Source organism: Echeneis naucrates, chromosome 4 (genome assembly GCF_900963305.1).
Source record: "Echeneis naucrates chromosome 4, fEcheNa1.1, whole genome shotgun sequence".
Lineage (NCBI taxonomy): Eukaryota > Metazoa > Chordata > Actinopteri > Carangiformes > Echeneidae > Echeneis > Echeneis naucrates.
Window position 1 is genome coordinate 6,563,161 of NC_042514.1, and position 24,128 is coordinate 6,587,288.

The window sequence follows — 24,128 nt, forward strand, 5'->3', positions numbered from 1 at the left end:
TGGTTTAGGTGTCTCTGGGACTCAAAGTGTCTCTGTAAGTGGAAACCCGTCTCATTGGCAGCATCGTCATGTGATCTCCCATAGCAACCAGAGAGTGTCATCAGTTCCGCTGTGGGAGGTTTCAGCCTCCTCGTCTCAAAATGTCTTGCTACTCTTCACAACTCCTCCTCGGGTCCATTTGGCTCCGTCCTGGCTGCTGCTGAGCACACCGACCGTCATCCTCATCTCCTTCTTAGTTTAAGTATATGATAGTTGTTGTGGGAAGAAAAGGAACTTTAAAGAGAGGACAAACTGGGAACCATGAGTCACCTGAACCCAGGGTAAGTACAAATAAATATTTTCTGGGCTCAACAGTTTGAATCAAACTAATATATAAAATCTGTCTTTCTTAATTTTAATCCATGGACCTGCAGTGTAGGTCGTAAAGTGGTCTATTTTTGTTTACTTAATCTGGGCTCATATAATCTCGAAATTTACAGAGGCATCATTTATTGGTTGTAATCAACACTGCATCTATGCTAGTGTTACTTCTAATAAACAAAAGCTCCATAAAGGCTAATAAAAACATCTAAAATGGCTTTAGTGCTGAACTGTCAACAGAAGCATTACAACAATTGTATTGATATTTTGGTGCAGCTATAAATTTAACTCCATGAAGTCAAGTACAATTATAAACTGGTTTAAGCTTATAATTAAGTTTAAGCTACTTTACTGGTACATGTGAGTTAAGGTTAGTTTATTTATCTGGGGAAATTTTTTTACTTTTACTTTTAACCCAAACATAAGTTGGGTTGGTCATGCAGAAAAGTAGCAGTCAAATGCTTCGTTACCTTTAGTATTATAATTGGCCCTCAAAAATAAAATTTAAATCTTCACATAGTTTTGGAAAATTAAGTGTTTAAATGCTCACACTAAACAAATATCAGGTAAGATAACAAGGAGGAGGACAAAGTCTTACTCTTCTTGTAAATACTACTCTGACACATGAGCACAATATATTTCTGTGCCTCTTCGAAGTGTCACAAGGTCGGAGAAAGTCATGTATTGGGAGATAAGTGATAGTTTAACCAGCAGCCTCTTGGCCCTAAAGCTGTGGAGCCCCACAGACAAATTAACCATGTACAAAGACAGGACACAGACAGGATTAAGTGTGCCATCTCATCTAATTCCTGTATGTAATCAGACACCGGTAACAGAACCGACGTTGTAAGATCCTGTTGTCTCGTACACAAATGCTGGAGGAAATCAAATCTGTGTTGGAATTTAAAAAAAAAAAACAAAAAAAAAAACAGCTTTTGGCTGAGCTGTAGAAAACCAGACATCTCATTAATTGCAAATAAACAAACATGGTGTTCTTCCCTCACTAAAGCACTTGATTCAGATTCTGGTTTTCTCTCTGCTGTAATCAACAACTTTCCTCTTGTCAAATACAAAGAGTAAAGTTTGGACCGACTTCAACATGTGAGGCATTGAAATTTATTCCGCTTTGATTTATTTAGTGTTCTGTTTTTATTGGTCGTGTTTCTTCAGACTCATTTTGGCCTACAACAGTCTGACAGACAAACATCTCACCGGATACTTCAGCAACACACGAATCAGAAGACACTTGCAGAGAGCAGGACTGGTAGGTCAAAATCATCATGATGATCTAATAGTGCCAACTGTTACCAAATCTTGTTTGTCATGCTCCTTATAGACGCATCCATTTAAAAAGTGAACATCACAACATTTGCTCTTTCATCTACAAGAGTGAAATTGCTCAAAACTCTGCTCATCTCACTTTTGGAAGATTAAAACCAAACTAAACAAATTCAAATTCCTTTGGATCTCCTTGGAACAGCCACATATGGCGTTAAATTGGATATACTGAACATCGTCAGAGGAATGAAAACAGGAAAGGAAAAAAAAAAACATCAAACTTTTATTGAAAGCATCACTCACATTGAGGGAAACTTGGCTCACATGCTGATGTTACCATACAAGTAATGATCTTGATTGATATCACAACCATTAAAGTTTAATAAAACATTCTGTGAAAGCTGAAATGTTTTTTTTATTACTGTTATTTTGGGCCATGTATGCCTTTATTGGATAGAGACAGTGGAGACAGATTTACGTGCAGTAAATGATTCATCTGCTCAGAAGTCAAACTATCAGCCTCATGCTCTGGGATCAGTATGTCCATATCATGCATGTTAATGTATCTGGCACGTCTGCACTGTAGTTCTTCACAAAGCATCAACTGTTGGTGACTATTTTGCTAGTAGTCCTCAAAAACCTGTATTGATTGAACGCTGTTGGGACTGTTGTTGTTAGATCACCAGGAGCGGGCGGATTGTTCCAGACAGAGAGTACAGACACAAGCTGATCCAGCGGGCCCACCAGAGACATGTCCGTGAATGCCTGGCCCAGGCCATTTTCCACAAGGTGCTGGAGATGGAGGTTAGGTGGACACAGAAGCAGAAACATTGGAAGAAGAAAAAACAACTGTCAGCTAAATCCTTGCTCGTCACTGTATAATCAGTGATGCTAATTTGTATTGTGTCCCTCTCATGTAGCGTCTCCATCAAATAGAGATCAAAAAGAAACTGGAGGAGTTTGCAAGGAGAGAAAGAGTGCATAAGATCAAGGTACATAATTTTCCATTTAAACACTGCTTTGCTTTCCCATTTTATTTACTAATAGCGCTTACATGATAAAACACAGAAAAATCAGCCAGCTTGTGTTAGAAGAGGTCATTTATAAAGTGTTTAGTTATTTAAAAAGTTATCTTCAGTGTTTCTATGGATACAGAGGAGCCAATCTTTATGAGTCATGTACTTCCGAAAGTGAAATTGTAAATTTTAGCAGCACACGTCATTTGAAACTACACCTACAGTCGTATGTAGCGTAATGATAATAGGTGTTCTCATTCGGAAGTTGGAGCGCTCCAGAAGATATGAAGAAGACATTATCCGCATCCTGTCTCCACGCCCACCCACGGGTGCAAGGGGGATCCGGAAACAGCACTCTGGGCCAGAGGGAGAGCACTCTGAATCCTCTGAGTCTGTGAGTCCAACGTCTGTGTTGGTGCACCAGTAGATTGAGAGGACATTGTTGCAGAGGTGGGAATAAATCACGCATGTGAGTCTTAACTTTCAAGCAGCTCCCATGTTACTGTGGTGCGAATCAAGCAGGTCAAAGTCAAATCATCACCGCAAGAATGCTGAAGTTACATCTTCACCTGTGTTACTGCTATAGGCTGGAAAAGGAAACAATACATTTAGGTACAGATTAAAGGAGGAAAGTTTTCTTGGGTTTTTTGTAGTCATTAATATTACAGTTCATTTGTATGTGGAACTCATCCGATGCTTGCAATGTTCTCAAGTCTCCTGTGATCCATATTTTATCCCAGCTGGACTTGGGCTCCTTAACATGTAGCTGGTTCACTGGCACCCCACCATAAATCACCTAATCATGTTAATTATGTGTACAAAATGTTAGTTATCTAAAAATGGCCAGAAATACGTTAAATAAAAAGTCAAGTCCTTTCAAGTCACCTGCCTCAAATCTAAGTCAAGTTTCAAGTCATGAATACCAAGTTAGTCAGTTTATCGGTGTAGTCTTGTATTAAATATGACCTTTAACCACTTAACCGTTTAAATTGATCTGTGTATCAAATGCTAGAAGTCATTTTTATGCCTGAAGAAAAATTATGACCTTTAGATTTTTTAGGCCCATCGGCATCTGTCTTGCTATATGAAAATATAAAGTTTCCTTTAGATTTTTTTATTTATTTATATATTTTTTTACTGCCGTCGAATACATTTGTATTTTGTGAAAATTTTCCATCCAACTTTAGTTCAAACCTAAAAGCTAATGTTTGACAGTTGGTTCTCTCTTAGGTAGCAACTGGAAACTGGATGAAACGGCTGATCTGCCTTTGTGCATCGTGAATAATATTTTGGACAGTCAGGCGAGCCTGTTTCTAGTCTCTATGCTAAAATAGGATACCTGGCTGCAGCAGTCAAACTTCTCATTTAACTCCCAGCAGGTGTGTGTGTGTGGTCCCCCCCCCCTCCAAAAAAAAAAAGTTGAACGATTCTTTTACACTTTCCAATTAATTTGACATGACACGTCATGTTTGATGGACAGATAGATATGAAGTTTGATCTGCAGCCAAACACCCACAGTTTCACGTCACCAGCCAGTAAAATGGAGATTAGTCAAACTCCCTGTCAAGCGATGTCTCGTTTGAAGACATGTCTGGGATGTAAATCATTATCTGAGAGTGGCCATATTTACACTGACACTCGATGACTGAAGAGCTGTCTCAGCTGCAGTTAGCTCATCTGCTATGTGTGCCATTGAGAGCATTTAAAGTGAAGGAGAAGGATGAGATTCGTGTTATCTTTGAAAGTCATGGACCTCGATGACAGAATAAATAGAGCCAGTAATCCCAGCCTTGATCTCGGTGTTAACCCAGTGAAATCTCTCTCTTCTTAAAAGAGCAAATATCCAACACCTCAGCAAGTTCAGCCTTGTTTAAAATGAAGCTGCAGGGATATGTTTGGAAAAATGTCAGCGGACTTCTGGAAAGAATAATTTATGTGCATCTCACAGATAATTACTGTGCCATTTATCATGACTGCATTAAAAAAAACGACCATTTATAAAGGCAGGGTGACTCTTTAACGATGGAAACTTTGCCAGTTGGAAACTTGGACAAATAAAAAAATGATATATAGAATTGATGAATAGCATGACATGGATACAAGGGCATGCAGAAAAGCAGCAGTCAAATACAAACATGCTATCTGAAACGCTGCCAGCCGTCTCCAAGGTGATACACATGCAGTGTTTTCTGTTTGCTGTAGCTGGGATCGTCTCGACCCAACACGGCTCCGGGGAAGATGCAGAGGCCAGTGCGTTTGAAGCCCATCCACAGTAACAGCGCCGCAGTATCACTAAGACGCAGCTCCCCTTACAGACACCTCGAGTCCTCCAATGACAGCAACCAGCCGTTTAACTGCACTGTGAGACCACGACGCCTTCTTTCATTCATTCACCCGCCTGCTTGTTTAGAGGGTGTGACTTTTCCGTGTAGAGTGTCAGTGTCAGACTGGACATTGAACATGTTTTGTTGAATACTAAAAGCATATAAGTTAACAAATCTGTTTCCACATCACAAATCTCAGTGGATAAAAAAAAAACAGGTTCCGACAGGTTCTTGTCTACGATAAAAGTGACTTCCCACAGACATTGTTGTTATTGTGCTGCCACAGCAACACACACTGAAGTCTTTTTTATTTTACAAATGTCACTTCATTAATTTCCCTTCCAGATGGACAAAGAGTCCCGGAGACGTTTCACCACAGTGGAGGCATCCAGCAGCATCTCACCCTACTGTCTCCCTGTCATCAACAACTTTGTCACCCCTGTGCCTCCGGCCATAAAGAGGAAAGACACGGGGCTGAAGGTCACTCCCAGCAGCACCCTCAGAGGCCGCAGACTGCGCCCCACCACGGCCTCCAGTGGAGCTGACGTCAATGAGGTCCTCCACCCTCTTTACGTTTTTCCTGGCAACACAATTTTTCCACAACAACCTTACCAGCTGCAGCCTCTTTGAATTAATAAGGAAATATAATTAAAATTTCAATGAGATGCATTGATTTTCAAAAAGTAGGAGGAGATTATGTTGTATGGTGTATGGTAAATTTGTATCTCTAAACAGGGAGCCTCATGGAGCAGTTTTATCTGATCATTGATCAGATCATTAATAAAGTCACTGCATTTATTACATCAGAGCTGGATTATAAACAAAATCAAGCTTTGCAACATCATACATCTTTTACTATGCCATGCATTTATACAATTTGTGTGTTGTATCCAAATGCCACTGGTAAATCTAAAATAATAATATAAAATAAGAAAAGTTTATTAAATTTATTGCTGCATATTCAGAAAGTAAAGTTCAACCAGCCATTGAATTAAAGGCCTTTTTTAAACAGGATGCAATTGTTGGTTAAACCAACCCTGACCTGTTTTTTTTTTTTTTTATATATAATTCCTGTCCAGGAGCCGTTCATGCCGTTCAGGAGCTCTGTGCACCAGAGCAGAGTGGGTGTGAACATGGTCTACTTTGGCAAAACGGTGCATCTCTCCCATGACCTGGCCGACATGAGGGACGAGGTCAAAGTTTTTCAGCAGCACTGTGGAGGGGAGAACCTGTGTGTGTTCAAAGGGAAGCTCCTTGAGGGAGGTCAGTGCATCGCCATCTGTGAATGTGCCTTCTTGATATGAGCATATATACACATTTAGCCAAACCAAAGGTAGTAGGGCCTGAAACGCACAGATTTCATAAATTCATGCTCCATCTGTTCCTCAGAGTCTTTCCAGTTCATGTCGAGGCGACACAGAGGCTTCCCCTTCAGTTTAACCTTTTTCCTGAACGGGCTACAGGTGGAGCGCCTCAGCTCCTGCTGTGAGTTCAAACACAGAAAAGGCTCCCGACTGGGCGGCAGGCACGGACACTTCGGCTTCTCCAGCGTCAAAGGGGCCTCGCCCTGCTACAAGTAAGGTCTTGCTTAAGGCTCACTGCTTCCCAAGAAATGTATTGTAACACTACTGAGATACTCTCTTAGCAGGACTTAAGATTTATTTCACTTTGTTGTGGGTTGTCTCGTTGCTGCTATGATCAATATTTCCTATTATGAGTTTTAGCCCCTTTGAGTCCACTGTTTTGGTTTTCTGGGCTGCAACTTAAACCGGTGGAGGCCAAAACAGAGCTAAAAGAGAAACGTTTGTGTGTTTCTGCTGTTTGCTCACAACTTCACCAATAAAGTTAATGACTGCAGCTTTGACCCTTTGTTTCTCGTTTCTTCTTAGTTGTCTGCCAAAAAAAAAAAAAATCATAAATAATTTTAATGGGCAAATAGGAGGACAGCAGAAAGAGAATATGTATTACTGTTTAAACTGAGGGCTTAAATAGTTTATGAATATTTTTCAGGTGCATCATAGCAATGGGACTGGACAAAAAGCCTACGCCTCCACCAAAGAGAGTCAGAGAGGAGACATTCAGCAGCTCAAAGGATGCTCCTGAAATGGAAACAGAAAAGACTGCAGAGGATGCTGCCCACCCAGACTTTAAAAGAAATCAGCAACAGGACATGAAAAGTCAAGTCAAAGACAAAACAGCTGAGGAAGACAAAGTCAGAGATGGTATAAATACTAAAATGTCTGATAATGTAAAATATGACAGCATCAAAACTAGAGAAATATAAGTATTGGATTTATTTCTTGCAAGCATCTTAATGAATGTTTTGTGACCTAAACCTCAGACTATGAAGAAGACTTTGAAGCAGACGATGAAGGACCTGCAGAGGAAGTCAGAGAAAAGACCTCCCCATCTCCCACCTCAGAAACTGAGACGCAGGTTAAAGAGAGAGACGGCTCTGAGCCTGAGGATAATGAGAAGGATGGTGGGCGATCTTACTTCTTTCAGCACATTTTCTGAGGAATAACTGAGAATTTCTATCGAATTTCAGATCAGACCAACAAACCATCTTTAGAGCAGTTTTAAAGCTGTGAGAGAGGAATTTCAACTTGTATTAATTTGTGTTTGAAGTGTGGAGCAGATTACTCTGAAGAATTGAAATGCCTTATCTTTCTTGCACAGAAGACTCAGATTCGCGTTCAGGCTCCAGCTCATCAGGCAGCAGCCGAGAGGCAAGTGATGCTGAAGCCACAAAAGACTCCAGAGAGGATGAGAAAGCCGAGCAACCTGAGGAGCTTGATCAAGAGGAAACTGTCGCTCCCCCAGAGGAAAAAAAACAACCAAACCCAGAAGAAGGAGCTGCCACAGAGACTGAGCCTGCTGTGGCAAAAGACTCAGATCTGCAGGACAGTGCAGGGGACAGCGCAGAAATGGACATCCCTGACTCTAGCATCCCCTGTGGGAGTGAGATTAAACAGAGTGACACCATCTCAGTAGAGAAAGAGGCTGAGAAAACTGTAGATGAGGGCAAGCAGGAGGAGAGTCAGGAACAAGAGAGGGGTGAGTACGGACCAAGAGATACAGATGAGTGAGGAATAATCAGTCCGCTTATGGAGATTTTTCCACTATTATCACAACCAGAGACAGTGTGAGTTGGTAAAGGTTTGGACAGTGACACTGTCCTGACAGCAACTTCATAAGTACAGTCACAGAACTTCAGTAGACATTGAAATGATAGTCTTATGATGTTCTTATAATAGTGGAAAAATAATTTTTCTGTGTGCATGTGATGTTTCTATAATGCTTCCTTTTTTTTTTTCTTGTCAAATATCAATTTCAATTAAAATGTAGTAATAGCTTCAAAATGCTTGAAGATTAATAAGATATATTCACAATATTATACATATATTTTGGTTGCATGTCAAAATATTTTTGAGAAAAATCTTGCTGAACCTTTGTTTGTATTCTTTATAGAAAAGTGTTGTTTATGAATGTCCCATCAACGACATTAGATTCTTTGATGGATGTCAAACATAAACATTCAAACTTTTTTTGTTTTTTCTCTCTCAATTCTAAATTTGCATTGTATTGTAATTTTTGTTGTGATGCATGTCTTTGTTTCTCTTGTGTGCATTTTCAATATACTTTTTCATGTAGTACTCCTCCCTTATATTTGGACCTGGAAAGATTAAAAAAATATGTTTTTTGTTTTTTGTCTGTGGCTTTGGGTGTCTCTTCACTGGCTCAATTCTCTTTCTGTTCAATTAAATATTGTATTGACCACATTCGCGTTCCTGTTACTGCAGAAATGTGGACTCATCGTGTTTTTTTGTTTTTTTCCTCCCCCAAGCTAAATCTGTGCAGGAAAAATTGGCAGAAGCTGTGTTAACAGCGTCCCGCCGCAGTTCTGAGCATGATCTGCGTGACCCCAGCATTGAAGAAGAGGAGGCCACAGGTAAAGGTCAGGAGCAGAGCAACAATGGTATGAGATTTTCACTTTCAAGAAATTGATTGCAAAGTCTGCACAATAAAATTCTTGCAGAAAAAAAATTTTCTTAAATAGCTCTTGTTTTTTACAGATCTACTTCCAGAGAAATTGGTGGTGTTTACAGAGGTACAACAGACCCTCAGCGAGGAGACAAAAAGTGTTGGTGTGGGTGAGGCTGAAATGGTTCAGGATCACGAAGCAACGTCGGAGCCAAAAGAAGAAGAAGGCAAAGAAACTGAAAAGGAGGCTCAAGAAAGCAGCGACAGCACTAAAGATGAGAAGGTTGAAATGGCTGAAGATGATGGAATTCTTGCGGAAGAAGAAACAGCAGAGAAGGATCATTCAGAGGACACAGGAGCAGCTATGACAGAAGAAAACAAAACTTCCGAACCTCAGGAAGATGCAGCGAGTCAATCCACAGATGCAGATGTGGCAGGAAAAGATAAAGAACATGAAGGGGAGAAAGACACAGAGGTAGAGGAAGTGCAGCCTGATGAGATAGGGCAAGGGGCAAAATGCCGAGGGGAGGATGAATCATCAGCATCAGAGCCGAATAAAAAGGCTGATGAGGCAGCAGCGTTAGATAATGCAGAGGCGGAAGAGATGGTGACAGCGAGTGAGACAATGGAGGTGAAAACAGAACGCAAGGCCCTCGGCTGTGAAGAGGCACCTGTAAGTGATGCGGAGGAGAGGCAGCCGGCAGACACCAAGGACACAATGAATGTATCAGAAACAGAAGTTCATTCAAGCAGCTCGGTGGAAAAAACAGCTGACATAAGTGAGGACAATGCAAAGGACAGAAAAGATTATATTAAAGAGGGAGAAGCAGAGATAAGCAAGGACGGTAACAAACAAGAAAGGTTGGGAGAAGAGCAGACAGAAAAATTGGTGGAAAAAGATGAGGAGATAGAGAAGGAGAAATGTGAAGAGAAACAAACAAACTCAGATGAACTACCAGAAGATGAAAACAGAGTTCAAAAAGGAAAAAATGAAACTGATAAAACAGAAAAAAGTGAACGTCTGACAGAGGAAAGGATAGAAAATGATGAAATTATCATAGAGGATACTAAAACTGATTCTAGCACAAATGAGGAAGTAGCTAAGAAAACCCTTCATGGGGAAGATAAAGAGACAAATGAAGAGCGAATTGATGAATGCAAAATGACAGAAAAAGACGAGGAGAGCGAATGTGTGGAGAGAAAGAATGATGAGGAAGAATCTGAAGCAAAGGGAGCAATGCCTGATGAAACTAATGAAAGTGAAGAAATAAAGGAGGCAAAGACAGATGCGGATGGAGAAAATGAGGATGAAGCAGAGAAAGATGATGATGGAAACAAATTTCACCAAAGTCAGTCTAAAAAGATTGAAGATGAGAGAGAATCTGAAGAGAAAAAAAACGTAACCTGTGAGACTGAAGAGGGAGAAATATCTGTGATTACTGAGGAACCTGAGAGAAATGTACATTATGTGAGAGTACCCGATAAAAACATTGCTGAGTCAGAGGACGTTGGTGATGGTGAAGCAGCTGAAGAGATACCAAACAAAGTGTTGGAGTCTGAGGAAAAAGAAACTGGAGGAGCACATATTGGGAGTGAAAAGGCAGACATTGATGCAGAAAATGGGGAAATTTCTACCAGAGGAGAGCGCAAAAGTCAGGAAGATGACACAGAGCCTTCCAGTGAGGACAAAAATTATGTGAAGGCAGCAGAAATCGATGAAGACAACCAAGAAATGGAGGAAAAACCGGCTGAGGAAGAGACTACAGAGGTAAAAGAGATAACTGTGGAGTGTGGCGATGAGCGGGTGGATCAGGGTCCTGACACAGATACGGCAGGAAGTGAGGCTAAACATCATGACGAAGACATTGAAAAACAAGCTGAAGTTGCTCCAAAAGATTCAGAACAAGAGACAAGTGGGACAGAAATAAAAGAGGAATCTAAGCCGGACGTCCTGAATGCAGGCAGAGAAAACCAAGAAGAAATCAACGATGAAAATGGGAACAAATTTGACTTTGATAATGAAAGCAGAGATAAGGACTCAACCAGAAACGATAATGATGCCAATGAGGCAATAGCTGCTGCTTCAGACACCCAGCCGCGACCTTCAACGTCCACAGACCTCTGTATCGATGGTACAACTAGTGCAACACAACTGCTAAATGAGTTCACTGCAATATCTGAGAAACATCCCCGCTCAGATGAAAATGCTGTCGTCATTGGCCTCCCTGCCGCTGACACAGAGGAGGCGAGCGTGCTGCTGAAGCCACAAGCACAAAACACAGAGGACAGCATCACGACAGACAAAGACACTCCAGAGGCCCTAACAGCAGACGTCGGCACAGATCTGGTCACAAACTGGGTCACCATGCACCAGACCTCCAAGTTTTTCGAGACTTTTGTTGAACCTTTAGAAGAGTTGACGGAAGAGGCCTCACACGCTCAAGTGCCCGCCCCGAGTGAGGAAGCGGCAAAATCCACAGAGCTGCTGAGACTAAAGGTGGCAAAGGTGTCTGAAAATGAAAAAGAGGGCCAAATGCAGGGAATGCATGAAGATGAGACCAAAGTGGAGAACAACGTGGGAGTGGTGGGGTCAGGTCTTGAGAGCAAACAAGCTGAAGATGGCGAACGTCTTGAAAATGACCCTGCCAAAGATACACTGCAGGAGGATGAAGAGGAAACTGAAGTGCAGGACTTAACCTTAAAAACTGAAGACAGTGATAAAGAGTCTGCAGACCAGCAAAGAAAAGGAAGCGGGGGATCTCCACAGGAAAACATAGTTCAAGATGGACCAGCTCTGAAAAATGAGATGTCCAAATCTGAAGTGGAAAACGTTGCAGGTCCTCTGGTTGCCAGCAGCAATCCTGATGGGGTCAGAGAAAAGCAAACTGGAGAGGACATTACTGACAATCATACAGACTGGAATGATAAACAAACAACGACTGAGGTGATTAAAGATCTCCGACCTTCATCCAAAACAGAAGAGCATCATGAGCAGTCAGCCGGTCCAGATGGACCAAGAGACGCAGAGGAAGCACAGGGGAAAAGAGAAGTTACAGAAATAGCTGATTTCACAGCGTCCAACTTAGAGGATGGAAGCCAAGAGGGGTCCCATGACGGAGGTGGCCAATCCAAGCCGTCTGATCAGGGCATCAACGGGGAGAGGAGAGACATGGAGCCGATCCAGGACCTCAAACACACTCTCAGCAAAGACAGACTGAGCACTTTCTCAGTGGACGAGACGCTGTTTGGTCGCAGTTCATATCCTTTGCTGACGGCAGCAAAAACAGAGAGCGGACATTAGAGCCACACTGCTCAGACACTGGCACGAAGGTAACCAACGATTTAAAAGGACAGAAATCTGGAAGCAATTATGAGAATAAAATCGATGAACAAGGGAAAGTACTTTTTCAAGTTGATAGACAATCAGATTGCACTGAATATTCATCAGGATCAGGAAGATGGGCTTTATCTGTCAGCTCATGATACAATGACGTGTTTACATTAGTGACTTCTCAAACAGCCTCCATCCTTCCATCACCACAAAGAAGCTGTGCAATGAGTTTTTACTGATGCATGAAATGTTTAAAATAGACCATCTCCTCCCATTGTTGGTAACAAAGCGGCAAAGAACTGTTTTGTTTTCTTAGTTTTTTTTTTCCAGGTATCAAGTAAGGCTACTATCGCCTGTTACCCGTAAACAGATACTCTGGCACTCACGCTCACAAATGACTGAATTATTCATCATCGTTGGACCCGCAGTTTGGTTTAGCCCCCTAGCACAGTTAGTATTTCTACCAAACTTCAGCTCGGATCAGAGATCTTTTCATCACTCCATGTCGGTGTTGATGGCTTTTTTTTTTCTTTTTTCCCCCAAATATCAGTGCTTTGATACAGCTGCTAGTTTAGACAACAGCATCTCCCCAAATCCAGCAGAACAACCAGAGTGCTTCGCTACCATTCATTCAGTCTTCATCATTTTTCTGATAGTGACTTTAAGCTTGTAACATTGTGAAAACTCAAATCTGGGCTCCTAATTTGTGTCATGAACGCAGCTAATACTACCTCTTTTTCAAAAGAATATTTACTAAAATTCAAATGTATTTGTATCGCCTTCCAGCTGCCTAGTGTTTGTTTGTGAGGCTTCATGTTTTCATTTGATATTTGTGTGATTTGGCCATTCAGAAAATAAAAAATGTTAAATAAGAGGAAGAGAGTTTCCCCCCTTTGACCAGGAGCTAAAGCTGTGATCACTGCATGCTCAGTGCTTTTGAAAAATTTTCTCTCACATTTATCCAAACAAATGTGCACAAAAACAAAGCTATTTACAATAACAGTCAACCTAATGTTAATAAGTATGTATCAAAATATAACAGACCTGAAGATACAGTATCTTACAACCAAATACTTATTGCTTACTTAGCAATTAGTCATATCCGTCAACATCTACTGCTCCTGTTGCTTTCTGTAGAAACAGTGAATGTCTGGATTGATACGGTCACGTTAAAGATGGCTAGCTTTTCTTCACAGGTTTAGTTACTGTCCTCAAAACTGCCACTGCTGCTGAGGGAGGAGCAGAGTCTCATGGTGCTCATGGGATCGGACACATAGCCTGAAAAACAGAAAAACAACAATTGCAGGGGATTCCACTGTGAGTAAAGAAGTGGACAATAAGAACTTTAATTTGTCTTGTCCTTTAGATTATCCTGTGAATTACTATGTATTAGCCTTTAGGTGATGGAACTTATTTATTTTAGCAAAAAGGTTTAAAAATCTGTGCAGCAGAAAAATTCAGTTTGCTTAAAAATGGAAATAGATAAAACAAAAAAGTATTATGTCTTTGAAAGCTAGCTTGAGCTATTAACTTCCTACAGAATCTCTTAAGAAAACTTTCATTTGGACGTGATGTGTTTAACTTCTACATGTTCACTTCCAAAACAATTACGTGGCTACACAGTGGAGTCGATGTTCTCTGCGCACCAACCATTTCGATCAATAGGCGAGAACTGCATGTTCCTCCTCAGCTCCTCCAGTGAAAGGCCTCCAGATGCTCGCCGCTGCTCACTGGGAAATTAAAATGAATGAAATCAACTCTTATTTGCTCATCCTCCAGCTCTAATGCAGAACTATATCCTGCTTTGTTTGCACGGAGAAGGACGGATAAGCTTCAGTTGATACAGTCAGAGGAAATTCAGTTTCCCGCGTCCAACCTTCCCTCACTATAAAAGGCCGCGAAGAAGACCTGACACCACTTCAGAACAAAATAGGATGTTTTTAGTAATTAACCAGTTCATTTTTATCATGATAATGGAAAGCTTTTGAGTCATTCTCTTCTTGTGACTGAATCTCATACTGAGCCTGAGAACAGCTGATGGTCACCCCCCCTCCTGTCAGTGAGTTTGTTGTGTTACCAAGCTTCAACTATTCTGTCGTTCTCTGTCACACACACTGAAGGCTCAAAGCCAGATGTCTAAAACAGGCCTTCCTCTTGGTCCAGATGCCATGCATGTTTTATTGCTTAGGTCCTCCTTTGTTTCCTATTTGGTATCTGAGCAACTCGTCTCCTCGCTGTCCTCACTGGTCTACATTTGTTTGGAGTCCTCTTAGCAGATTTTAGTATACATTTAATTCCATTGAATGTACTTTGGTCGATTAGGTGATTTTGTTATTTTTAAGCCTTGTTTTTTTGTAAGAAGGTCCTCCAACTAATCCTGGAGTCCCTGCAGGTCTGTGAGATAGAGTTCATGTGCTCGTACTGTCTTGATCTTCACCTGTCTGAGCACATGCTTCAGTTCTCCTACCTCTGGGTCCAGGAGGCGTAGGCGCGAGTGTTGAGAGCGTACTCCAGTTCAAAACGTGAACGGAGGGCAGCCACGTGGCTCCGGCCGGGTCCTCCTCGGCCGAGCAGACAGTCAGAGGAAGAGGAGGGGGACAGGGAGCCGCTGCTGTTACTTGAGGCTGGAGACATCAGCTGTCAGAAGGCCACACACGTCTGTGAGAATCTCATGTGCTACAGGGGCTGGCGTAAAAAAAAATAATAATAAAAAAAGAACATGGGGCATCGTATACCTCAACATTACACAGGCATTCCTCCAGGTTGGAAACCACTTCGGAGAATTCAGGCCTGTCCTGAGAAAGAAAAACACCAAACACTTATCACCAGAGGTGGACGCGCACAAGTACAGCTCCATTATTCGGTGCAGATATTCCTGGTCAATTAGGCCCAGACGTAAAATGGGGCCGTCGTGCTCTGGTGACGGATTTGGACTTTTAGGACACATTCAATAGGAGCAGCACAAAATGACTGACAGCTGTGGCTGTTATTTCTCCCGTGATCAACAGTTCCATTTTTCCTCTGGCTAAAAGCCTTCGCTGAGGAATCAAAAGTACATTTGTCTTGTCCAAAACAAAATATACTTAACTACAGCACTCCAGTAAATTCCATATTGTCTGGTTATTTTCTTTTCCAAGGTTGAGCAATCAAATGGAGCAGGTATAGTCTCAGACGGACGCACAGGCTTATCCTTTCTAACGCTGGCCTGGCTGATTTTAGTCCACCCCCACACACGAAGCAAAGGTGAACTCTGCTTCAAAAACAGTCCTTAGATCTTGTGCCTCACTGGAAAAGAACAAACGCTGCCACACCAGAGCTGTTCAATTATACATGTCATCCTCAGACAGTGGTCAAGCTCCATCTGCAGCCTGTATTCAATGAGCAAGATCAAAATGTTGACAACAGTAAAAAATCAAAAATAAATAAAATATTTTAGAGCGCTCATTTCGATTTTAGTAAATGCTTTTGCACCAATTTTCTTTTTATTCAAAAATGCTTCACAGCATTGTGGTTTATACAACCACGAACATTTCAAGTTCAGCCACAACCCTTCTGTATAAATCCTCCAAGCACAGCAAAGCATGTCCCACTTCTCACTTCCAAACCCCACAGAAGCTGTTGTGCTGTACCTGTGAGGCATCGTGGGAATTATGTGCCCACACAACCTTATGACGAACTATTAAAATCACACTCTTCTTAATGAAAAGAACAAAAAAAAAAACAAGCGTCTTGAGGTGTTGTCGCTAGGACATAGAGAGCGCCAAGGGAGACGTCCACCAAGAGGCACCTGGTTGTCAAACTTAGCTGGCAACCAGGAAGCAGAAGAAGCACAGAGGGAGAAATGTGCTAACGTGCTGGGCCCAGGATTATGTGTCTTAATGAGTTGTGGTTATATTGTGAACGTGGCAGCGCTGAGGGGGCATCATCCAGGTCACACGTGCTCCTTAATATGAGCAGGAGTGCGTTAATGTATCGTGGGGATAAGCCAGCGCTGTTCGTTAGTGCTGCATGTTCGTACAAGCAGCTGACTCAGCATCATTTGCCTCTCAGAGCTTCGCTCGGTCTGTGCAGCTAATGACGTACAAAGCATAGACAGCCGTGTTAATCAGGAACCAGTATGTGTAGCGGTTTTCCGTCGGGTGCTTTACCTCTGGACTTGAATTCCACCCTCTCATCAGTAGAGCGGAGATGGGTTTGGGGATGGAGTAGCCAACAGGAGGCCGGACGTGGTGGTAGGCCATGTCTGCTGCTGCAGCGGCTGACAGAGTCAAAGAGATTTTAAATTTAGTTTTGAAACAATCTCATGGTGTCTGACAGTCTGAGCCGCTCCAACATGAGTGAAATACTGGTAGCAGGTGGAATTGACTTGTAGTTTTAAATGCTTCTGCTGCTATTGAATATGTAAAGTTGGTGCACAAGCTGCTCCTGTGTGGGTGAATTATACAGTAGTGTCGCCACGAGGTCAAAACGTTCATTTTCACCTCATTTAAGGAATCAGGATTGGTGAAGACAGAAGCAGTGAGCTCCTGCTGTGATTCCTGGCTGAGGTGTCTCTTTTATGCTTTCTCTTCATCTCTGCATCATTACCTGTCCACACCGTCCTGTCTCATATATATACAAAAAGCTAAAAAAAATCTGTCATGTCTTCATCGGCCTCCACTTGGCCTCCTCTTTAGTGGTAGTTAGCAAGTGTTAGTGCTGCTCTTGCACAACCTGCCACCAGTGTGAGTGTTATTATGTGTTGTTTTTGCAGGGGGAGGCCTTCTGAATCGCCATTAAAGCCCTCGACTTGATGAAAATTACCCGGTTTCAAGTGAGCGAAGGGGATTTCACCAGTGAGCAGCTCCCACAGACAGAGGGCGTAGCTGAACATGTCGGCCTTGGCTGAGTAGCGAGTGCACTGTGTGAACACCTCTGGAGCCATCCAGCGCAGGTTCTGCACAAGCACACACATACGGAATGAATGCATGAAGCAAAGAAAGGTATTTCTTTGGTTTGAAAAAAAAAAAAGAAGAAGAAGAAGAATGTGAGAAAATAAATTCGGCCATCATATACAGACGCACACACGCACACCGTTACACAAAATGAGGCCCAATTACTGACATAAACACTGCGACCCAGCAAGGGCAAGTAGTCACTCACAACAGGCAACTCCCAAGAGATGCAACACACTGAACACCAAATTGCAGGCAAAGCACTCTGTGAGCTGATGACTCAGCATTTTGAGACAGAATCTACACGGAAGCAGTTTTTTTGTTTTCTTTTTAAGCTGGTGGGTAATTGGGTAATTGATGGCAGGTGCCTGCAGACTCTCGAGTTTGACTTCATGCACTTTTTTTTTTTTTTTCAGAGTGGCTTTTTCTTCCTTGGAAGCTGCAGATGGTTTGAGAGTATTTGGCCAGAGGGAACAAAAGAAGGGACAGCACTGACCCCTGGCTGCTTGGTCATGTTATCCTCATCCAAAGACTGTAGAAATCTGGATTCTGCAGACATAGAGAAGGATTTATGATGATGAGGAGGGAAAAAAAATACACACAACCATTGGCTGTTGTGTTCTTTCATCAGCAGTGCTAATGAATAAACACTGTAACTGCCTGCATGACAATATCTGACAGGCACTAGCCACATTAAATATTTGCCCAGAGTTTAGGTATGGACGAGTGCAAAGATATCATAAAATCAACTCCAAAAAAGTGAAATGTTAAGGAACTGATTACATTATATTAATTTAGGCAAGAAAAGAATGTGTTTTTGGGATATTAATAATCCATTATTCATTATTATTATCAGAAAGCATAGTCTAACAGCATCATAAGAAGATAATAGTGGAAAATGTGAGGTGTATTGAAAGTTTATTGATCATTCGAGTCAACTCAATTGAACAAGTTTTACAGGCAATAAAATCAACAATCTCCTCCTTTTACAAATCTTAGTTATTTCTCTCTTTTTTTGAAAGATTAATTTTTAGGGTTTTATGCATTAATTTCAGTCAGTCTGTAACCAGCAGAGGGGACGGCACCGAACAGGGACAGAGAGAGAGGAATGCAGCAGGTTCTAACCAGGAACGCTGCGAGTACGTGGCACGTGTTGTAGACCGCTCGACCAACAGCGCTCCACCCTGTTATTTCATATTTCAAAGAGACACTATTTGATTTAGTCATGCTTTAGCAATAGCAGGCAGAAAGCAAATAGAGAGCTTCTGAAGATGGAGATGCAAAACCGTAAATTCGAAGATAACTTTCCATTCCTTCAAAAAAAATTCTGCTAACACAGCAGGAGTCAGGAGTCATTTCATCTGGTGTATATGCTTTACCTTAACTTCAATAAGTCTTACCTCCAAAATCAGCCACCACGGCATGCCCATCCTCATAGAGCAGGATATTATGACTGGAAGGAACACATTTATTATTTGCAATGACAACAGTTGTCTGAGACTGTCAATACCATCTCCCCATGCTTGTGATTGCTGTGGTGCCCACCTGTTGAGGTCCCTGTGGATGATAGGTTGGGTGAGGTTGTGCAGATACTCCATTCCCTTGGCCACATCAATGGCAATGATGAGCTTGGACTGCAGGTCGATAAGCCTGTGCATTGACACATCATTAAAGCAGCAGCCACTTAGCGCCAGATCAATGGCCCCTGCCAATCAAACACAGCACTTTACACGGATCAATAGGGGCAGTCTACGAAGACAGCACCTGGCCACACAGTTAGCAGAACACTTCACCTGGATCAATGATAATCCAGGCTGAGAGAGACGGGCCACGTAGCAGGAGGAGATAATCAGACCTGGAACAGTCAAGTGTTCCAGGTACATTTGTGCTTGGAAGGCATAAAGTAGCTCGTCAGGGTAGTTTTTCCTCGCGCCGATTTAGAAACTGTCCAAATCTGAGATTAATATCGATGAACTGTGGTGCTCTTTATACTTCAGCTGTGTCTTTTAAGGTTGCTTTGATTGATGTTATTATAGTTTAACGAAATACACAGTGAGGATCAAATGAAAAGCAATACAGGGAGCCTGCAGCAGAGAAAACATAAATTGTTAGTTGAGATGATTTACACTGCGGTCCAAACACTCACATATGGGAAGGAACAAATATATTACAATGGACCAGACTCACTTGAACTAATCCCCAAAGAGATAAATATTAATCCAGACGGCATTCATTATAGAGCTAAAACTTAACCATTATTTTCATCATTGATTAGTTTGTCTTTATTTCACTTAGTCATCAGCTCAGCAATAAAATGGTAGAGAAAAAAATGCCCATTGTAATTTTTTCACAGCCTGAGGTATTTTAAAATTGTTCCTACCAACACAGTACAGAAGCCTGTGAGGTTTAACTGAAGTCGTTTTGTAATTGGAAAAACAGAAGAAAAAAAAAAAACTGTTAATGGTTCAATTTAAGAATCTGGAAACAAAATATACCATTTGATTCATTAGTCTGAATCTTGTTGCTCTTTCTGTGATTTGAAGTGTGTAAAATTGTTGGGATGAATAATTCCAGTCCACCAGTTCCTCACCTCTTCTGCTCGTGCAGCAGGGAGAACAGCGAGCCCCCGGAGACGTACTGGGTGACGATGGCGAACTGGCTGGGGTCGTCCAGACACGCCCCCACAAAATGTATGATGCAGGGGTGATTGAGGCGGCAGAGGATGGAGACCTCTCTGCAGAACATGTCCACGTCCGATTTGGAGCAGTATGTGTTGGCTCGATAGCTGCAGAAGAGAGCGCAGAGAGATGCTGTTCTAACAGGTATGGGATGTAAAGTGTTGTTCTTAGTTGTGTTTTAAATGGACAGGTACCGCTTTATGGCCACAACATTGTTTCGACATTTGCCTTTGTAGACTCGTCCAAAGGATCCTGAGTGTTAAACAGATGTGAATATGAATAATATATCATAAGGAAGCAGAACTGAAAACAGAAAAGGTGTTGAAAAAAGATGATACCTGATCCAATAATTTCATTAAACTCCAGCTCAGACAGCTGGAGGTGGAAATGAGATGGGAGGCTGGCCCTGAGCAGGAGGACCTCTGCCTTCTCTAAAAAAAAAAAAAACAACAAAATTCAGCGCAACATGAACCTACATGGCAGCACGTTTTTAATTCAGTGTGATCATGGTGTGTTTACATCATGCAGTGATTTCAGGATGCAGCCTATTAGAGGTTGACTGTAAAACATCTGGTAGGAAATTTTACTGAGATAAAAGAGCAGAGTTACAGGATCATGGAAAGTAATCATATGTGTGCTAACACAGTCATTTCGGTTCTGGTGATTAGCTACAGTGAAAATTAAAAGGGTCAGGAGGCAGACGGTGAATTATTCAAGTGACATTATTTAGTGGTATTGTGTGTTTGTCATTTTGACTTAGAACCACTGAGCTAAGCCCATCTGAGAATCCCTTCATTTCTCATATACCATGAAATTGCTTTTCTATGTATTTGGAAGGGGGGGGGGGGGGGGTAGCTCAGATCAGTTATATAATGGTGACAGAGCTGTGAGAGTATGAACAAAAAACGAAACGCAGTTATGAGTTTCTTTGAGCTTACAGATTTATATTTGATACTTTAAATAAGGAAAAAATGTGTTTTCAGTAGCAGCCATTTGGATAATATCTAATATTGTTGATGTTTTGGTTTTTTGTTTTTTGGCTTTGGCTCCGTCAGATTCTGGTTTTCGCAGATATTACATGTGAACATCACACAGATTTGTTGTTCACGACTTCTCCTTGCCTTGGCAACAGGTAGTGTGTCATGTCAGGTGACAGTGATGTGAACTGTGGGGAAAAGCAGCTGCTCTTCGCTCCATCTCACTACCTTTAGTCATGCTTTTGATCTTTCCCAAAGGGGACGGGACAGAAACGTAGGAGCCATCTGGAAGAGAATGGATGTATTCAGACAGATTAATGTTGGAGATATTTTATTGCTCTTTATAACTTTTTGAAGGGCTACTCACCCCCTCCTGGCTGGGAGTACTCATTGCAGGGGGAGTCATCTGGACGCTTGTAGTGTTTCAGTAAGGTGACAATAGCGTCATGGCCTGAAAAACACAGGTAAAAGAACAATGATTTTTTTTTGTTTGTCTGTTTTTTGTTAAATATTTCCCGACAGTTGAACTCATCGCCCTGACAAACCTTTTTCATAAGCCCACATCAGGCAGGTCTGCTCGTCTTTCTCCCCGCTGGACCTACTCGGGTCGCAGGCCACCAGGTTCATGTCTGCCCCGTTGTCCAGCAAGAGCTGCACCAGACGGATGTGGCCGTGGAAGCAGGCGCTATGCAGAGCTGAACACACAGTACTTGTTAAACTCGCGGCTTTAATCGGCTGCAGACGTGAGTGGGGCATGTGAAAGGTCACCTGTGTGTCCATCCCTGCCCTGGTGGTTGATGCTCATGGCATTCTGACTCAGCAAGAACTTGACCATCTCTGTGTCTTTGCCGTAAGTGCACGCACTGAAACAATAATTTTTGATCAATGGCTCCACAAAAGGAATCATGTGACAGTCATCTGTGAAACCTTTCTCCGTGTCTGTGCAGATGAATCCACACACCTGTGAAGCACCGTTTCACTGAATATGTTCTCCTTCGACAGACTTTCCATACCAGAGAGTTGAATCATTTCCCTCACAGCTGCGAATTTGCCGTTATAGCAGGCCCTGACGAGACGCAACAGTCAACAAGTGATGTCATGTCCAATCTACATTGCAGTCTAAAAACCTACAGAAGGCTACCAGCGCTGGAAAACATTTACAAGTGTAAAGGTGTGTCCCCATAGATGTTGACTGAGTGAGGCTGTACGTCGAAGGTGCCCTGCAGGAGGAAACGCACAATCTCATGGTGGCCAAAACGGGCACAGAAGTGGAGAGGAACGTGATCTTCATTGTCTTGAGCATTAACTGGAAAGGACAACAGAAACAATAGAGAAGGTTCCCAGTCAGAGTAAAACAGAGAAGTGTTTCCACCTCCCTGTCGCGGCTGAAGTGGGAAATCATCAGGTTTAGCAGGTGGATGTGCTGAAGTAAAAGCTGTTTAACAACAACAGGAAAGCGGAGTGTGTTTTACACTGTTATGTTTAATTTAAAGGCAACTGACTGAGCTGAGTATCGACTAAATGTGGGAAAACATTCACCATTAGCTTTGCTTCCTTCCCCCATCAGCAGTTTGATGATGCTGAGGAAACCTTTGGCTGCAGCCAAGTGCAGGGGCTGGTCCCCCACCTCGCCGCTCGCGTTCACATCTGCCCCGAACTTCAGCAGCAGCTTTGCCAGCTGGAACGACGAGAGTCGAAGACGAAATGTAAAACTTTTTCAGTCGGCTGTGTACTTCAATCACGTAATATAAGATCTGGAGCAAGTTTACCTGCTCGTGGCCGTTGTAGCAAGCAATGTGCAGTGGTGTGAAAAACACAGCGTCTTGGACATTCACACTAGCCCCATGCTGTAGGAGAATGTCTGCGGCCTGGTGGGGGAATCAATGTACAAAAAGCAATAAAAAGTCTCTGGCTGCGGCGGAAAGAAGAGGAGCCTGGGTTCAGGTACTCACCTCGTGGTGCCCGGCTAGCGTGGCAACATGCAGGGCAGTGAGGGCACCATATCCCACCTGCTGTACATCCGACCCTCCGTGAAGAAGGGCAGTCAGCAGCTCAGCATTGTCCTGTGATACAAAGACAGAACACAACCGTGACTGACCACAGATTCACATGCACAAACTACCACGCTGGCTTTAACAACATTTACAGAACGCTCTTTTTCAGATGACAAACGACACAAGCAAGTGAAGGTTAACACTGGGGAAGCCATGTTGACGGTCACATCTGAAAGCTTCACCTTGTAAGCAGCCAGGTGGAGGGCGGTGAAGCCATTTCTGCTCAGCCTGGATGGGCGAAGGCCTTTGAGCATCAGGGCGCGAAGGTGGGCCTTGTTCCCTGGCGGCAATTCACAGAAAATGAAAGAGCAAAGAATTGTCTGGATTGTCACTGCTGACGTAAATTTCAAATTTATTCCTCCTTCAATTTTTATGCTTAACCGCCACGTACAGTTTTTCCAAATCTGTTCACTTGTAAATAACACACACCAGAAAGGTCATCCTCAGACAATAATGTCAGTCAGTCCAGAGTAATCCTTGCCACTAGAGTCACATTTTGTTGAGGTGTTATTAATAGACTGCAGTCATGCATACCTCCACATACGCAGCAGAGATGCAGCAGCGACAGCCCCTTCTCTGTGCGGTAGCTCACGTTCACCTTCTGGAAAGCCTCATCAGAGCTGAGCCACAGAAAAGCAACATCACCTGCTTGTGACAACTGAAGCAGCACTGACGCAGAACAGTAAACAAACCGTGCAGGTATAAAAAGGGACTAAGGGATTACATGCAGTCTATATGAGAACATGCCAAGACTGAGCTTTTAAAAATAGAAAATGGTTTTGTTACCCAAAAGCAAGTTTGAGATCTGCAAGCTCGCTGTCTTTGAGCTTCAGGTCGTCTTCCAACTTCTCAACAATCACAGAGTACGACTCGCTCACCTTCTTCTTCCACTCGTCTTCAAAATGTCAAACGTAGTAACAGTGTGATATAACTTCTACTACTTATCACTCACTGCCTATAAGCAGAATAATGCACGTAAAAGTGTCCAAGCCGAACACACAGGTTAGTAAAACTCACTCAGATAAAACTTACACATTACCTGTACACGTCTGAGATGGTCTCGATTTGTAATTTCCCATTGATAAGGCTCTTTTCTTGTAATGTGTGCTGTATAGTTGAACTAGAGTAGTGCGGTAACACAATCGCTCACTGTGCCACAATTGAACAGGTCCAGATAAAGGGAGATGTAGCT

The 24,128-nt window shown here is 42.4% G+C and overlaps 2 protein-coding genes across 2 annotated transcripts; one reads left to right on the forward strand and one right to left on the reverse strand.

Annotated features, from left to right (window-relative positions):
* The first annotated feature begins 300 nt into the window (after positions 1 to 300).
* Positions 301 to 12,263, forward strand: erich3 (glutamate-rich 3). Its single transcript, XM_029500094.1, has 15 exons — positions 301 to 320; positions 1,531 to 1,624; positions 2,317 to 2,442; positions 2,559 to 2,630; positions 2,920 to 3,048; positions 4,857 to 5,015; positions 5,324 to 5,524; positions 6,058 to 6,241; positions 6,368 to 6,554; positions 6,989 to 7,200; positions 7,320 to 7,460; positions 7,658 to 8,035; positions 8,826 to 8,957; positions 9,055 to 9,807; positions 10,465 to 12,263. The coding sequence occupies exons 1-15, from the start codon at positions 301 to 303 to the stop codon at positions 12,261 to 12,263; spliced, it is 4,587 nt and encodes a 1,528-aa protein (XP_029355954.1).
* A 1,080-nt stretch (positions 12,264 to 13,343) lies between these two features.
* On the reverse strand, positions 13,344 to 24,062 carry tnni3k (TNNI3 interacting kinase). The gene is made up of 25 exons (XM_029499474.1): positions 23,976 to 24,062; positions 23,723 to 23,831; positions 23,471 to 23,556; positions 23,119 to 23,216; positions 22,835 to 22,945; positions 22,652 to 22,750; positions 22,422 to 22,560; positions 22,044 to 22,188; positions 21,844 to 21,948; positions 21,651 to 21,745; positions 21,428 to 21,577; positions 21,250 to 21,333; positions 21,111 to 21,167; positions 20,244 to 20,336; positions 20,100 to 20,157; positions 19,818 to 20,012; positions 18,773 to 18,877; positions 18,628 to 18,680; positions 17,724 to 17,776; positions 17,097 to 17,229; positions 16,442 to 16,551; positions 15,029 to 15,088; positions 14,761 to 14,930; positions 13,944 to 14,023; positions 13,344 to 13,571 (listed from the first exon to the last, which is right to left on the reverse strand). Exons 1-25 carry the CDS (start codon positions 24,013 to 24,015, stop codon positions 13,492 to 13,494), a joined length of 2,508 nt encoding a protein of 835 aa, XP_029355334.1. The 5' UTR covers positions 24,016 to 24,062; the 3' UTR covers positions 13,344 to 13,491.
* Positions 24,063 to 24,128: the final 66 nt, after the last annotated feature.